Source organism: Dermacentor silvarum, chromosome 9 (genome assembly GCF_013339745.2).
Source record: "Dermacentor silvarum isolate Dsil-2018 chromosome 9, BIME_Dsil_1.4, whole genome shotgun sequence".
NCBI lineage: Eukaryota > Metazoa > Arthropoda > Arachnida > Ixodida > Ixodidae > Dermacentor > Dermacentor silvarum.
This window is the reverse complement of record NC_051162.1, coordinates 94,828,050-94,843,770: the sequence shown is the minus strand read 5'-3', so window position 1 is coordinate 94,843,770 and position 15,721 is coordinate 94,828,050. Positions and strand designations below refer to the sequence as shown.

At 48.0% G+C, this 15,721-nt stretch overlaps 3 protein-coding genes across 8 annotated transcripts in view; 2 read left to right on the top strand and 1 right to left on the bottom strand.

Moving 5' to 3' along the window:
* The window catches only part of LOC119463375 (acetyl-CoA carboxylase-like), a 124,121-nt gene extending 119,122 nt beyond the window's left edge, over window positions 1-4,999 (top strand). For 2 of the 5 annotated variants that reach the window (XM_049656564.1, XM_049656563.1), the window contains exons 49-50: window positions 2,633-2,703; window positions 3,384-3,924. In XM_049656564.1, coding sequence (XP_049512521.1) covers window positions 2,633-2,703; window positions 3,384-3,564 — 252 coding nt within the window. In that variant the 3' untranslated portion in view covers window positions 3,565-3,924. Of the gene's footprint in view, window positions 1-2,569; window positions 2,704-3,383; window positions 3,925-4,588 lie in introns of those variants that run through there. The other 3 variants (XM_049656565.1, XR_007463648.1, XM_049656562.1) reach the window with 3 other exon arrangements.
* Window positions 1-12,277, bottom strand: part of LOC119463373 (protein GUCD1) — a 48,973-nt gene extending 36,696 nt beyond the window's left edge. The window contains exon 1 of the mRNA XM_049656572.1: window positions 5,304-12,277. Within this exon, the coding sequence (XP_049512529.1) occupies window positions 11,109-11,822 (714 nt within the window). The 5' untranslated portion in view covers window positions 11,823-12,277 and the 3' untranslated portion in view covers window positions 5,304-11,108. The remainder of the gene's footprint in view (window positions 1-5,303) is intronic.
* Window positions 12,278-13,472: 1,195 nt separating this feature from the next.
* The window catches only part of LOC119463372 (AT-rich interactive domain-containing protein 2-like), a 68,637-nt gene continuing 66,388 nt past the window's right edge, over window positions 13,473-15,721 (top strand). For both annotated transcript variants that reach the window (XM_049656571.1, XM_037724193.2), the window contains exons 1-3: window positions 13,473-13,888; window positions 14,038-14,131; window positions 14,800-14,897. In XM_049656571.1, the coding sequence (XP_049512528.1) occupies window positions 13,800-13,888; window positions 14,038-14,131; window positions 14,800-14,897 (281 nt within the window). In that variant the 5' untranslated portion in view covers window positions 13,473-13,799. The remainder of the gene's footprint in view (window positions 13,889-14,037; window positions 14,132-14,799; window positions 14,898-15,721) is intronic.

The following is a 15,721-nucleotide window of genomic DNA, read 5'->3' as shown; positions in this document are numbered from 1 at the left end:
ACGTGGTCAGGCGATCGCCCCACGGCCATTGTGATTGTTTCAGCGTGTCTGTCGTAGTGTCTCGATCAGGCAGATCTCCGCACTCGGGGGCGGAGGCGGCGGCAAAGTTGGTCTTCATTCTATGGCGGCGGCCCCGTAATCTGCCACGGCTCGGCGAGTGAGACCTCGAGCCGCGGCATGGGCCGCCTCGTTGCCCGCGAGACGTCGGTGTGTGCCGGGATCCAGAGGAGGAAGACCGTAGAATTTTGTGGCGTCGAATCCCCGTCCTCGCAAATTTCGAGTATGCGGGCCGCTTCCCGCGAGATGTGGCCGCGCGCGAAGATGCGGACTAGATCACGATCGCAGCGTTCGGCACCGTGGTGAGTGCTAAGGGTATCGCGGATTCTTCTGCCGCCTCCGTGTGTACCGTGGTCACTGTGGTACTCGCGAGGCATTTGCCCGTGCTGTCTACAACTGCGATCGCGTGTGCGCGTCTTCCTTCGCCATATCGCGCGGCGTCGTTACTCTTACCAAATTTCTTTTGAAAATGCTGGGGATCGATGGCTTGGTAGTGCTTAGTCAGCCCAAATACGTGGCCAATACCTTGTGATAGCCAATCGAGGGCCAATATATAGCTATAATCGATCAACAAATTCCGGGAAATACTGGGGATGACTTGGTAGTGCTTAGCTCAGCCCAAAAGCTCCGCTATCTCTTTAGCATTGCGCCTCCAGTGCAAAGCTACGCCATCTTTTTTTTTTTTAAGGATGACTTGGTATCAAGCGCTGCCGCGCATGTTTATAAGCGTGGATATAATCGCTTTCTAACGTGGCTACTAATATAACCGTGCTCGAAACGTTCGCGTGATTCATTACTGCTTAAAACAACCCACGAGATAATGTATGTTTTAATATTCGTCATTGACAAGTCGATATATCTTTATTAAAGTGGTTTTCTCATTACAATGTTATTTTTCACACAGCCGCCCGCATACCGACGCTCTTCGAGCCACATTTTGCTCGGTTCTGCATATTTCTGAGCATCTCCTCGCTTTGTTTGCTCAAGGCAAACCAGTCTTCAAAGCAAACGCGTGAAGCTTTTCGATTACATTATGGCATTTAGGCAGTTAGATGATACCGCAAATGAGCTTCTCAGCTTTGCCATATCAAATTCACCAAGTGGGAGTGATCTCGTCGCGCTTTATTCGGTGCAGCCAGATAACACGTCGCTTGCTGTCGCTCTTTCCGCTGAACTGGTATCGCGAAAAGCGCTTTCCCGGACTCTCGGCAGTTGCTGCACCCGACAGCGCAGCACCCGGGCATTTCCTTTCGTTTTGTTTTGTGTACAAAAGTTTTTATGCCCTGAATTGCCCAAAATGCAAAATCTGACCTCGTCGATGGCTCGTACGCGCGGCGTGTGCGAGCGATGCCTTTCTCAGCTTCTCCGCTCTGGCGCGGCGTGGACAATCTATGGTGGAAAGTGATCACATGACTGCAACTGACCAATCGGCCGCGCGGTGGCGAAGAGAAAAGGGCCGCGGTGCTTTCCAGCGACTTTAATGGCACGCCGCCGTAAGCGCCATGTCGTTTTTCTAGAACAAACTGTTCCGCGAAAAGGGTCAATATTTTATGACCGCGCAGTAGCAGCGGGTTCAGTGTTTCTTGGCCGTGTAACACTCGTATTTCTGAACAGTTCGGTGGTGCTGCCGATCGAAATATTCATATGTGGCATAGCGCGTCGGCAATTTAGTTAGCGAACCAGAGCTGCGGCGTCACCGTGTCCGCCCTTTACGTAACGATGTGCTGAATCCCATCCTACAAGTAGCATATCGGTGATAGCGTCGACCGCGCGCTGTTCAACGCGAAATGTGTGGTTTGTGTACTGTAGCAGCATAAACTACTGCTAGGTTACATTGTCTCGTGTGATTTGTGGAGCCACGCTCAGCAATCCGCAGCCAAACGCGGCCGCATAGTGACGTCAGCGCACCGCCCCCACCGCGAGTGGAGCGCCACCACTGAAACCGGTTGGGAGCGGGCGAGGATAGGCGGCGGACGGCAGGAATGCCCGCGCAATGGCGCCGGCGCATTCCTCAGTCCCCACAACCTTCGTTTTAAAAATTATGCATTTCGGAAGCTATTACATCAAACCGCTCTCTCGGGATACAGTCAGATGTGCGTGTAGCTCTATGGAAATGACTTAAACGTCTTGTCAAGTGTATTTCGAATATTGCGAGTTGACATCAGTATCCAGGATGACGCATCAAAACGCCACACGATGTTACACCCTCACCTCGGCATTTAAGCAATGTGATTTTTATTACAAGAAACGTGAGGCTGCACTATCTTCAGCACATGGATTGTGCGTTCGGAATTTAACTGGTATATTTTAGGTAACAAATCGGTCAGCAATGAAAATTGACTTGCAATGCTCAATTTATTTCCCTGAGCTGTGTTCAGGTATGAGGAGGATATCAAATGCGCATAACTTTTTACCAATGTTTATGCAAAATAACACCTTTACCGAGAATTCGATGCAGAATGTATCGAACACCGAGTGTGTGTGTCTGACCGAGCCTGCATTGTATCTGCAGCAATATTTGTGGGAGAATGACTTGGCTGTCGGCAACTGGCTTCAAGTTCAGCTCCACCCAAAGGTTGAACGTTCGCTCATCAACGACAACATCCAGTGCTTGAGGCGTGATGCAGCTATCTCTCAAATCAAGAAGTGAGTCCCAATCTTGTTTCTCCATGTCCGAAGTCGCACGTAGGAGCTCCTTTGACCCTTTCTGTACCCACAACCTGTACAAGCTGAGCACAGCGCAACAAGTGATGCGTCAAAAAATGACAGGCATAGCATAATTAGTATAGCCTGCCGTATACCGGCCATGGAGAGTACATTCATACAGGAAAAAAAAATACAATGAAATGTTATTTGAGTTAACGACAGTTAGTATAGTGATTATTTATTTAGTAATTGGTTTGATGCGCTATCCACAACTGAAACCACTGTATAGACCTGATCACTAATTTTGTTTCCTATAAGTATGCACGCTTTAACAATAGTACTTTCGTATCACATACAACTTCATGATTACCAGGATTGACTGTCTCTTAAAGGTCTCGTAAACCGCCTCTGATAGCGCGCGCGCGCACAAAAGATAAACAATCGCATGCTCCTCTCTGGGCTTTTCCAGTTTCTTCTTCCCACGTCGCAACCCCAGAAGGGCCATACACGCGACGACACCAGGTCAGCAGAGTTGGGAAGGCGAGCAAGAAACTGCTCGCTTGCGCCTTCGATATGGGAGTTGTTTAGGGGCCTTTTAACTCAGTGCTGTGCGCGGTAGTCCGAGTACATGACACCTTAATTGGCTCGCTCTTGATCTTTTCTTTTTTATCTTCAAATAGCATGCTCCAAGCCAACCCCGAGCTCATCATGGACTCAGCCGTGCACATAATCCAGCAGCTGACTCCGCAGCAGCACTCGGACCTGCTAGCGACCATCCGGACTCTAGAGAACGATCTGGCGCTGACCACTGCTCCAAGCAGTGAGTCGCCAGCAACCCCGCCCTCAGACACCGCGTCTTGACAGAATGCTTCAACGGCGCGGCCGAACCGCGGCAGTCTACGCCGGAAGCGCAGTTGAAGCGTCTCCTCTGCCGTGCCATCAAAACGCAAGCTTCGAAAGTGATTTGCGCACGTGCACGTTGACGTAGGGCAGAGACATAATCGGCGCGAGACTCCGTGTTGAATATTTTTTTTTTGGGGGGGGGGGGGATCAAATCTTATCGAACTGTTACACAATACGAACTAAATGTGAATTTGTCTAAAAGTGGCACTGTTGGATGGTTGTGCGGAATTTTCGTCGAGGGCCGTCAGTACAAGACCTGGTCTTTCCGGTATGCCAGTCCGAGTCGTATTTGTTTAAATATAATGTTGTTGAACCTGTTTTCTGTTGCTGCCATCGTCTTTCACATTTCACTTTAAGAGAGCCTTTTTTCTGGGTAAGTCGTGTTGAACACTTTCTTCACTTTAGTGTATCTTCGTCATTGCCTTAAGCAGGTCAGTGCATTTCTTGCGAATTTTTTTTACAACAATCGGCGCCTGTGTTGCACCAAAGCTTTCAGCTTCAAAGCCACTTGCAAAAGACCTTCGCATTTTTGTTAATTAAAACTTTACACTTTAGGGCTGGGAAACACTTTTTTTTTCTGCACAGTGCATGTGGTAAACTGTACCTATGATTGCGATTTGCCATAAAAGTGCAATAATTGCGTTGCGCGAATGTTCCTGTTCTTGCCGAGATTCGACTGACTGTGGCTGTCGTCTGCTGAAATTATGTATGACAAATCTTCCATAACTTAAAACCAGGTTTTCATGTGCATCATCTTTGCTGCACTCTTCCTTTAATATAATGATTCAACACTCTTCAGTGTTCAGCGATTGTTCATGACATTCACGACCCATTCATTTTTGTCTGCTGGGCAACGTGGCTTCCACAATGCACGTAGTTCTGGAGATGGCTTTACGCAATGAGCCAAGATGTTTTGTAGACTTTGTAAATATACCCTGACCTTGTAAAAGTTTCCAGGTGCTATTTTGTTTCGTCTGCTTAGGTCTAAATAGTATTACCTGGCTCTTGGAGGAACTAAATCATTGGGAAGCACGGCGTCCAGACAACTAACGCACAGACCAATACTCGTGAAATGTATAACTGGCTTACATGGTCATCGCTTTATTTTTGTGTAAGAAATCGCTGACGGTTGAACTACTTTCTGTGCACACTGCGCAGTCGCACTGCAGCGGCGCGCACCTTTTCACCGTTGGCGTACTTTGCCGTTCTTTTTTTCTTTCCAGAAGTGCAAAGCGTGTTTCGCGTCGAGAAGAACCATATTTATTTTTGTAATAGCACCAGACGAAGAATGGAAGGGTGGTACATTTTAACTCGAGCACTTTGTCAGATGTAAATATGTCACCGATGCAAACACTGCATTCATGTATTGTGGAAATAAACAATGCAATCTTAACTCTGTTTCAACTTTCTTAGAAACAATGCTTGCACTTGAGCTAACACATCACATATATATATGCTGTCAGGCCCATCAGTTGACATGAAATAAAAAAACGGAAAGCAAGAAGGTTGCTCCGTGTTGACCAGGAACAATGCATCCAGTGGATGGTGACGAATACTCAGGTCAACCAAAAACCAAGGGTGTTCGCATAACTCATGTTTGCGTGTTACACTGTTGCCTTACAGTACAGTCTACTCTTAAAGGTAAATGCCTAACCAGTAATAATGTAATAGTCAATATAACAAGCTTTCGCCTATACTGAAAAAAAAAAAAAAGTGGCCGAAGCAACTGGACGTGTCTGTGTGTATACATATACAGTCAACGTCCGATATTTCGGACTCCCTAGGGGCCGCGAAAACGTCCGAAAAATCGGGCAGTCGGTAAGAACGAATGCGTGCCTTTTACTGCCCCCAAGGGCTCGAATCGCGACAGGCACGTCCGAAATAGCTCTCAAAGCCTGCTAGTACTTATTAGGCCCATCGTAGCTCCTATTATGATAGGAGACGGCGGGTGCACGCGTAACATTGTATTGAGGTGAAGCTGACTTTTGGGAACTGGCATTATTGAACGCGCCGTGCTTTCCCAGCTTCCATTGACGAGGATTACAAAGGCATAGTCGGCTTCTTTACTAACAGCGGTGAATTGGTTTAATGAAAAACACGGCACCGAACAGAAAGAAGCTTGGTAATGAATGTCGAAGTAGCTAGGCCTAGCAGTGTCGCGGTGGTGGCTACGGCTGCCAGCGGATCTGCGTTCGAGAGCGCCGGTTCGGGGCTGCGAGATAATCGAAATGGCACCGGTAGTGGCTACAATTATTGCCGTTTCGGACCTGCGGTCATAGCAAAAAGCCCGGAGAATCGGATGGCGAAGGTTTTTTGCGTCCGAAATTTCAGACGTTCTTATGCATCGACTCTTATGGGGTACGTGGCTGTGCTGCGTAGGCGTCTGAATTATTGTGCATGTCCGAAAAATCGGTCGTTGACTGTGTGTGTATGTATGTATATATATATATATATATATATATATATATATATATATATACACACACACGTGGGCCTTTATGCCATTCAGCGTAGTCAAAGGCATAATTCTATTGTGTTCCCTTTAACAGCGGACAATACTGTACAAGCAGCAGGAGGAGGTGTTGACGTGTAAAAATGGAATAGTGAAAAGACGACTAAAGCCTCATGCCTTGATTTATTTTCTGGATTCACACACTTACCTATGTGGTAAGCATTTCAGAGTTTGAATAAGAATATTCCATTCTAACAGTGGCTACAAGTAGTGATCTTTTAAATGCAACGAATTTCACCTCTTATCGTTTCAGCGATTGTCTAAGGAGCATATTGGCATTTCATGAGTATTTGAAGAGAAGGAAGGTCTTGAAGATATTTTTCTTAATTTTGCAATATCAGCAGCCAATCCCAAATGACATTAAATCGTGCAACATGCACTCCCGAGTATCCATGCTTGTGCACTGAGCAAGTTTTCCTGATTCAGGCAAAATGTTTGTTTACTGCATCGTTAATGGGCCTAAGGCAACAGTAGAAGTGTGCCGAAGGGGCATTTTTGAATGATTTTATGCTTATTTTGTACTTGCATGAACAACAGTTTGATTCATGGGGTTTAATATCCCAAAGCAACTGAGATACGCTGTAATGGAGGGCCTTGGACTAATTTTGAACAAGTGGGGTTCTATAACATGCACATAAATCCCAAGTTCCCGTCAAACCGCGGGTGGCATTCGAAATCATGACTTTGTGCTTGGCCACTGGACACTAAGCAACTGCAGTAGGTAATGGAAGAGACAATCCTTGTTCCACAAGGTTTCAAAATTCCAAGAAATGATCTCACAACCTGGACAGAAGGCATGAATAAGAAATTCACTGCAATGTTGAACACCCAGTACCAGTGAAGAAATTGCTGGCAAATAAGTGGTTTACTAGCATGATGGTAAAGTAGCTCTGCAGTTAACAGCACATTATCTGTGTGCTTCACTGGCTGAGCTATTTCTTTGAACGTGCAATAGTATTAAGATTTTAAACATTCCAAAGCTGTACAGTGGGTCACGAGGGTACTTGTATAGGCTTTAGATTTCGACCACCAGAGGTTGTTTAATATGTACCTAGATCTAAATAGGATGTAGATCGAAAACAGATCAAAGTAGATAAATGCAGCCTTCTGTAGGCCCAAAATTTGTGAGGTTGCTTGCACAATTGGCTGTATTGATATACGCAACCGTGGTTTACGGAGACAACATACAATAAACATGCTTCCACTTCTAATATTCAACAAGTTTGATTCTAGCTGGTGTGGTATTTGCCTAACAAGAGCACACCACTTGAAACACTCGTCAACAAAATGCAAACAAACAAACACATATCCACATTTGAGTCTTTACCACGCCACACACCCTGCGCTGTATTCCCATAAATGTCCACACTGTGATCAATCTGCAACACTTTACCACATAGTATGGGCTTGTGCAAACACACCACAGCTAACACCCATAACACACCCCACCACACGGCAATGGGAGGCAGCGCTGTCCAGCTCCGACTCGACGGATCAGCTCAACCTGGTCAATCGAGCGAGAAGGGCAGCTAAGGCCGCTGGACTCCTGGACTGAGGGGACCACCCACTGCAGAGCGGAGGAGCTACCTACGCTCGCGTGCTCTTCTTATTAAAGTTTATTCTCTCTCTCTCTCTCAACAAAATGCATGGAAGCTGGCCATGGCTCTCTGTTTGTCTACAGTACTTTATCCAGCTCACGTGTGGTTCAACTCATTTGTCCACAGTGCGTTGCAGTTTTCACAAGATTGGCTTCATGGCGCTTGTGGCACACACACACCTGCCCTGACAGGCCTATGACTTGTGTTTTTCTCTAATAGGTCAGGATGGAAGACTTTTAAAGAAAAACGAGAAGTTTAGAGAATTAATAGGGCACATATTTCTGTGCACCACAGTAAATGCCATCATGCTCAAAATCGGACGATGCTGCATGACACAGTCTGCTGCACATTATAGATGTCTAAAGAGCAAAGAACTAGGGGTTGCCCACAGCCAGTGACAAGTCTAGAATGCAGTACAAGCTCCTCCCACAAAAGCGTGAGCTGCGCCTGATCTCCGTGCCCTCCGAGATCACAGAAAGTAGTTTCCTTGCAGGGCACAGGCATGAATGAGGAGCAGCCCTGTAATTCAGCAACAACGAACATGCTACTGTCATATACCACATCCGGGAACAGCCAACAACAGAAAATGGTGTAGGAAAGATAGCTCATAGCATCTACACATGTAGCTATGATGCAGAACTCTGGAAAGATGTTTGGAGGCTGATATCTGGCTTTGCCATAGTTCCGGAGAATGTGCAAGAAAGTTCCAAGCTGGGCTAAGTGGCAGTTTATGTTCAGCATGACGAATGGTGCAGATGATGGAACAAGTGATATATAAACAGAGAGAAGCGTTAACAGATCCTCCTAGCCCATAGCTGAGAAAATTTGCAAGATGCATCACAAATAATTAACATTTTTACCTGAAAGGCATATTGTTTGTATCTCTAGAACAACGCCCGCACCCCACGGCAGCACTCGAGCAAGGCAAAAACGGGGCTATGAATAGCAAGGTCAAGGAAGGAGAATTGGATGATTCGACTCCCTGGTGCATGAATGCATCTTCTCCCCGAGCGGCATTTGCCACTACATTCTTAGAGCTGTCGCTGACTGCAGCTGGGCATGAGACTAACTTTTTGAAGCAGGCATACATGCACAGAATTGCGAAGTGTTGCGTTGTGTATAGCACAGGCAAGCACCAAAGATGAGCAGCTTCCACAAGAGAGTACCTTGAGGTAATAAGCTACTCTAGCACAACCGACAATCACAGATGAGTGGTTTTTGCTAGTGCTACACACTGTGTTAAATAGGAGTATCCTTACGTCAAAGCATGCAACAACGTTATGACACAAGTCTGGTAGCACAACCAAGCACCAATGAGTAGCTTCCATAAGAGAGTACCTTGAGGTAATGTCATAAGCTAATCTGGCACAACCAACAATCACAGATGAGTGGTTTTTGCTAGTGGTACACATAGTGTTCAATAGGAGTATCCTTAGGGCAAAGCATGCAACAGTGTTATGACACAAGTCTTGTAACGCTAAGCATGCAGACACCACACAACTTGCATTACATTACCATTTGTATGAAGCTGCAACAACAAGTAGCGCATTTCCAATGTACTTTTGGCACATTGTCGACTGGTGTCGCTACACCAAGGCAGAAATCCTTACCAACTCTCCCTGCTTTCTGTCGTTCAAACATACTGTATAAGGTTTCTGTTTTGGTTGGTAACAATGTGGAACATATTTCTGCTGGTACTACAATGCAGTCTTTGAGCAATGTATAACATATGCTGCGTTGCCCTGCCAAAAGTACACCAGAAACATGTTCCTTAAGAAACCTTGCAGTTACACATTACAGTTCAGGGCACAACTGCTGTGTTGTGGCACAAAACTCGCCAGCCATGGTGCACCGACTCATTTACCTTAGTACAGTGGCCACTGCTAGCGGGAACATGGGAGCATGTGGCAGTGCTCTGTGGAGCGCCACCACCGGCACCTCAAGAAGCCTTGTGGTGCAGGCACAATCAAAGCGATAGATGAAGCGCCTGGCATGTCGTCTGCTACAGTTCCTTCCCTGCACCGCGCGCATTGGCATCTCGATCATGCGCACTTGTGGCTCTGAGTTACGAACGCTGCATGCAGGTACACAAAATTTGAAAGGAACCATAGCAGACGATGCGCCAGGTGCTCCGTATATTTCTACGATTGCGCATGTGCCACAAGACTTCCCAAGGCACCAATAGTGGATCTCCATGAAGCGCTGCCACAGGATGCCGTGTTCCTGCTAGCAGTGGCTGTGCCTGTACACCTACTATTTAACAAAGTGAAATTAAGCTCCTTGAGATTTTTTTTACAAAATGCTTTATGGTACCTATAAAGAAGCTGTCAATGACCATTCAACATGTGTACAAAGCAATCATACAATAAAACCAAAAATATTGCAAGGAGGGTATTACGAGCACCCATTGGCACAATGAGATCACACATAGTAACTTTTCAGGAGTGTAAAAGTCTGCCACATACACATAACATAGCATGAGCATGGTCTCGGGCTCCTTCTATACTTCTGAAAACAGCTGTCACATTAAGGTAGCGGTTTTTATACATGCTGGCAATATTTCAAGTACCGCTACACTAACTAAATAACAAGAGTTTCAATGGTTTGAAGTGAGCAACAAACTGGTGGCAGTAAAAATTAGCACCTTTCCCACAAAAGATATCTTTAGATTGGCAGGCTTAAAAATTAACAAGTCAATAACTTACTCTCAGGGTCTCGGTACGTAGACTGCAGAGAATAGGAACAATTACGGATACACGCGATAACATTAAATTGCGTGTTAACATATTGCATTGCACCAATGTTTACATGATCACTGGAACAAACTGGTGATTCGCATATAGTGCATGCTAAAATCACTCAAAGAAGGAAGTACATGGCGCTGTGACTTCTTCATTAGCATAACACCCACAGCACAATACGTTCACTCTCTCAACTCCATTTTACGCATGTCATATGGGATAGGTTAATGGCATTAAGCTCCTTCACGCCACGAATAAATGCTGAAGGCCATAAGCTCTTCAATGTCAACAACAGAGGTTTAGCATAGCATAATGTCATCTATGTATACCGGAATGCACATTTAGGAGATGCAAAGCTGATGGTGCCATCCTTCAATGTTGTGGTCAACCGTAATGCACTAAGACTTGTCTCGGACAACTCTCTTTGAAAAGAAAGGAGAGAGAATTTCTTTCTTGGCATTAGCACATAAGTGGAATACCACAGTTCATTGCGACGTGAATTGTACGCGCTTTGGTTAACCACCGCGCCGCAAGGCGTCACCACCAGCGCCGATGCTCTAAGCTGTTCTCCTGTGCGCTTTCTGTTATACAGCGTATCCTGACGCGCCAGCGTTACGCTAGAACTCTCCAAAATATGCGCTTCGAGGTCGCTCACGAGGGAACAACACCTTCTGAGGCGGCGTTAATGAATATGACGTCCTCATCAGTACCAAGACGTTTCCTGGCCCTGTCCAAAGTTTCGAAAGTGACGCTGCAGAGACGCTCGCTTTTCGACGGGTTCCGGTAGAGGAACTTCCTCTCCCTGAGCCTGTATCCGCACAGCACGATGTAGTGTCCCTGGTATGGAGCGTAGCGCGCAAACACCCCCGCCATCTTTGCGACGACTCTGTTCTTCTGACAGGAGTCGCATTGCAACTGACCGTGGTCGACGAGCACTATGACCGGTTTACCGCCAGCGAGGTGTTCGAGCAGCTCGGTGACCGTGGTAGACCTCTGGCAAACCGTGAGACCGTGAGACGCAGCGTCGCGGAACCGATCTTCGACCCTCTGGAAGTCCCACTGCAGGGACTTCTTGTAGTAGCACTCCTTCTGGAACATGGGGTTTACGCCCAGGGTGACCGTCGCGTAGACGTGGTCGACGCCGAATCGCCGCAGCAGATAACACAGGTCGATGGTCCAGGTGCTTTGATGATAGCCTTCCTCGCGGCTTATCTGATCCCTGTGGAGTAACAAGTCGCTGCGCTGCTCGTGCGACAGTACCATCGCTACGCAGGAGACTCCGCAGTCCCACGATAGGCTTTGCTCGACGTGAGGGAGTTTGATGTCCACCGAATCCGGAGGTCGCGACACTGCAGTCTGATCCATTGTGGTGGTCGTCGTCTTGGGGCTCTTCTTGCCGTCGATGCGAAGGTATGCTACGCAATCACCTCAACGGCACCACGAAAACTGGCCATCGAGCGCACCCTTTTTAGAAAGGTACCGATTGTGCGACCCGATTTCGCCGAGAAATGAGCCCTCTCCTTTGCGGCGTCACGTCCGAACTCCTCAGCGTTGCCCCCGTATTCGATTCTATTCTTCCTGCATTCTTGTTTCCATCACGTGACTGGACCACTGCAGTCTTCCGGAAAAAGAAAATTTTAAACTTCCGGTATGACGTCAGCGAGCTTTAGTTCAGTTAGTTGCCGCAAGTGACATTCTGACGCTGCCTACCACCACACAAAACACGGCGAGTTCTTGCCGCACTCTCCATATTATACTAGTTTTCTTTCTCATGGAGGAACTTTACAATTTTTCTAGCATTAATTTCTGCTATACAAAAACAACTTCCGTCGCAACGTTTTTTTTTTTTTTTGCCACAGGTACCAAAGGTTACTGTGGCGTTACTTACCACAACATTAAAGAAAGAAGCACCGCTTGGCAAAAATAAAGTGTGTAATCGATAGTCTACTGGGTGCCGCACAACTAAGTTTCGGTTTCGTGTGTACGTATCCATGGATAGTTACTCGTTACTTATTGTATGGCGCTGTGACCATCAGTTTTGCGTTGCGGCAATTTCACTTGCTGCTGTAGCAATTTCACCTGCTGTAGTAATAAATTACTACAGCAGCTTATACAATGCGCATGCGAGTATCGCGAGTCGCTAGAATACACAGTGCCCCTTTGAAATTTTTGATAGACGTCATTATGCCGCTTATGATGTTTCTTCCACACGACATTTGACGTTAAAAAAGGCTCCCGAAACGGACGCGACATTTGTCGCGTGTTTGTACACCCAAATCTAAAATAATAAAGCTTTGTGCTTAGCATTCGCCACAAGGGATGACATGATGTAACACACATAAGATCCAGCACACTTGCTCGGGCATATATTTCTTTTTCTCTCTTTTCTTTAATAGATGCATCTCAGGAAGCAGCGAAGGTACGGTAGCGAAGGCCAATCGGTTCACACGCTTGCAGCATATTACCAGTGATATTACTTCACGATAACGAAAGATGGCGCCACTTGTACGGGCGCACGACAACGTAACGATTTGTTTGCATCGGCGTACCGCCGCGTACCTGATTCTTTTAATTTAAAAAGTAAGCGGATGAGTGCTCCGAAGCTAGAGCGAAATGTCGATCGTAGAGCGCGACCACAATAGGATATCATGGAAAAGAAACATGAACAACAACAAGATTGCAGGAAGTGAGCGAGACGGGACACACTGCTATGAATCAACACGATACAGCGGCCCGTGGTTTCACCTTTATTTTCGCAAGACATCGACAGCGTCGCCAAGCCAGCGACATCACAGATCGCTTCGGACACGTACCCAAAGAGTTCGCAATGCCTGCGCCAATTCCTAATGAACTATAAACTAATAAATGAGCGAAAACAATCACGAAACCCAACCTGAGACGGCGTCGCCTGCGTCAGCCATCTTGGGAGAGCCGAGACAATAGTTGTGGGTGAGGAGGTCACGGCGCAAGGAGGGGGAGGGGCGAGGAGTATGTAATGACATCGATAGCTTTTTTTTTTATTGAAGCCGTTTTCTAACCTTGTGACGTTTTGGGCTCCGGTGTGATAGTGGTGGGCTTTTTTTTTTGCTCGACGCGCGGTGCTGTGCTGGATGTGCGGTGCTCGGGTCCCGGGATGTGATCGTGAGCGTGTCGGCGAACGAAATTCGTGCGCGGTGCTGCGTGCTCAGCGCTGGGAAAGTGTCGTCGGCGCATTGGCGCGGCTCGGGACGAGGCTTAGCTCGCAGTCGGCGGAGGGGCCCCCGCAAAGGAACCCACACCCGATGAACGTCAGGTGAGCTAGCTTGTGCGAGCGGCCGCCGCTGCGCGCGCCCCGAAGAAGTCATGGAAAAGCTTCACAAGGAGCCCGGCGACTACACCAAGGACTCCTCGTCGTTCACGCTCGAGCTGCAAAAGTTCCACGAAAGCCGCGGGTGAGTATCTTCTTTTGCTTCCGAATGGTGGTTGGTTCCGAGAGCCATTGTGGGGGAAAGAGTTTTTTGGTCGCGGGGTTTTGTGTGTTTTTCTGCGGCCGAGTTTTCGCAAACTCCGGGTCCTGACCCCTCTTGGTCGTCGATCGCAGGAGCCCGTTCCGTCATGCGCCCAGGATAAACGGCCGCGAAGTGGATCTTTTCGCCCTCTACAACAGCGTGACGGCGATCGGCGGCTGGCAGAAGGTAAGGGGCGGCCGACGGGGGTTTTTGAATTTACCTCCCAAAACTTCGCGCGGTCGACGCGGGTTTGGGACCGGTCGCGCTTGACACCTCGGTCGGTCCCCCTAGACCCCGCGTGCATCGTTGGCGGTCGCGTTTTTCCTAGCGTTTTCGGTGTGCGCGCGTTTGAATGACCGTGTCTGTGCCTCGGCGACCATCGGGGTAGGTGGGGGAGGGTAAAGAACGGGGGACTGGCGTGCACATCGGTGCTGGCCCCTGCCTCGTCGTTGCGGACACCTGGGCCGACTTGCGGTCGCTTCGCGGCCGATCAGTCTGGCGGTCTGGGCGTCGCTCGTCCACTCGGGCGGCCCGAGAAAATTTTAAACCTTCTTTTGAAACAAAGACGAGCCGAGAGTGCGCTAGGACTAACGTGGATGTCTGGTCTCTCTGCTGCTGCTTGCATTGCTCGCTTGCCTGCGTCGCAAGCCAGCCAACTCGAGGGGGTCCGCTGAGAGAATGCCACCCGCGAGGCATTAAAAGCAGCGGCATTGCAGGGGCGGTGGGGGGGTTCGTCGCTGTTGAATGACTGTCGGCTGCGCAGATGTTGGCTGTCCCAGAGAAACGCGATCGGTGACGTCCGTTTTGCCTGGTCACTGCTTCGCAAAAAAACGTTGTCGTCTGTTGCCTTTTAGGTGAACGACCTACTCAAGTGGGATTACATTCTCGACAAACTCAACTTTCCCAAGGCGTGCGCCAATGCATCGCTGGCTCTACGGCAGATCTACGTCCGGTGAGTGTGTGTTGTGTTTTTTTGTTTGTTTTTTTGCGGCGCCGATCGGGACTAGAGCCCAGAGCGCGGTAACACATGCCGCTGTGTTTACAACCGTGCTCGCGCGAGTTGTTCGGTGCACAGCACGTGAGGGCTTACACACCCTCGCACGCGCGCCTGTGATCCCATTCAAACTCGGTGGAGAGGAGGTTGGGACAGGCGGGGGGAGGGGAAGGGGGGGGGGGTTGCACAGCGTGTTCACTTGCCGGCTATAGCGTCGTCGTAAGTTAGTTCCCGGGCGTGTTCGTAGCTCTCTTCGCGCGCTTTCAGGATCGTCCATCGTGCGGTTCGGTATTTTTTTTTTTTTTTGACTGATTTCGCGATCCCGGGTCCACAACACTTTCGTCCAGAGAAGCACTGCGACCTTACCTTTGCGATGTTTTCCCGATACTGTCATCTTTGGAAGGTGTTGTCACTGGTGGAGATTGATCTTGCGGTCGTCTGCAAACTTTTGTCAGTTTCGAGGATATTGGGGAGCAATGTAGGTTTCTCTGGGGATGCTCTGGTGGTGATTTGTTACCTAGTTCAACTTTTAACAAATTGGGATGCGACTCATCCATGTTATCTCATAAACATGTGCTCACTGCGTGATGGCAAAGCTTGTGGTGTGCGACCCACAGCCTTTCAGAGGAAGCTCTTGTTGACGCCTGTTGGTACTTCTTTTGATGTTGCGCTTTTGAGTAATAGTTGTCGCGTTTTTATCCTGAATTCCATACCATGTGCTACGGGGGACACCATTGAAGGGGTCTCCTAATTGTAAATTTGCACACTTTGGAGAGTATGAC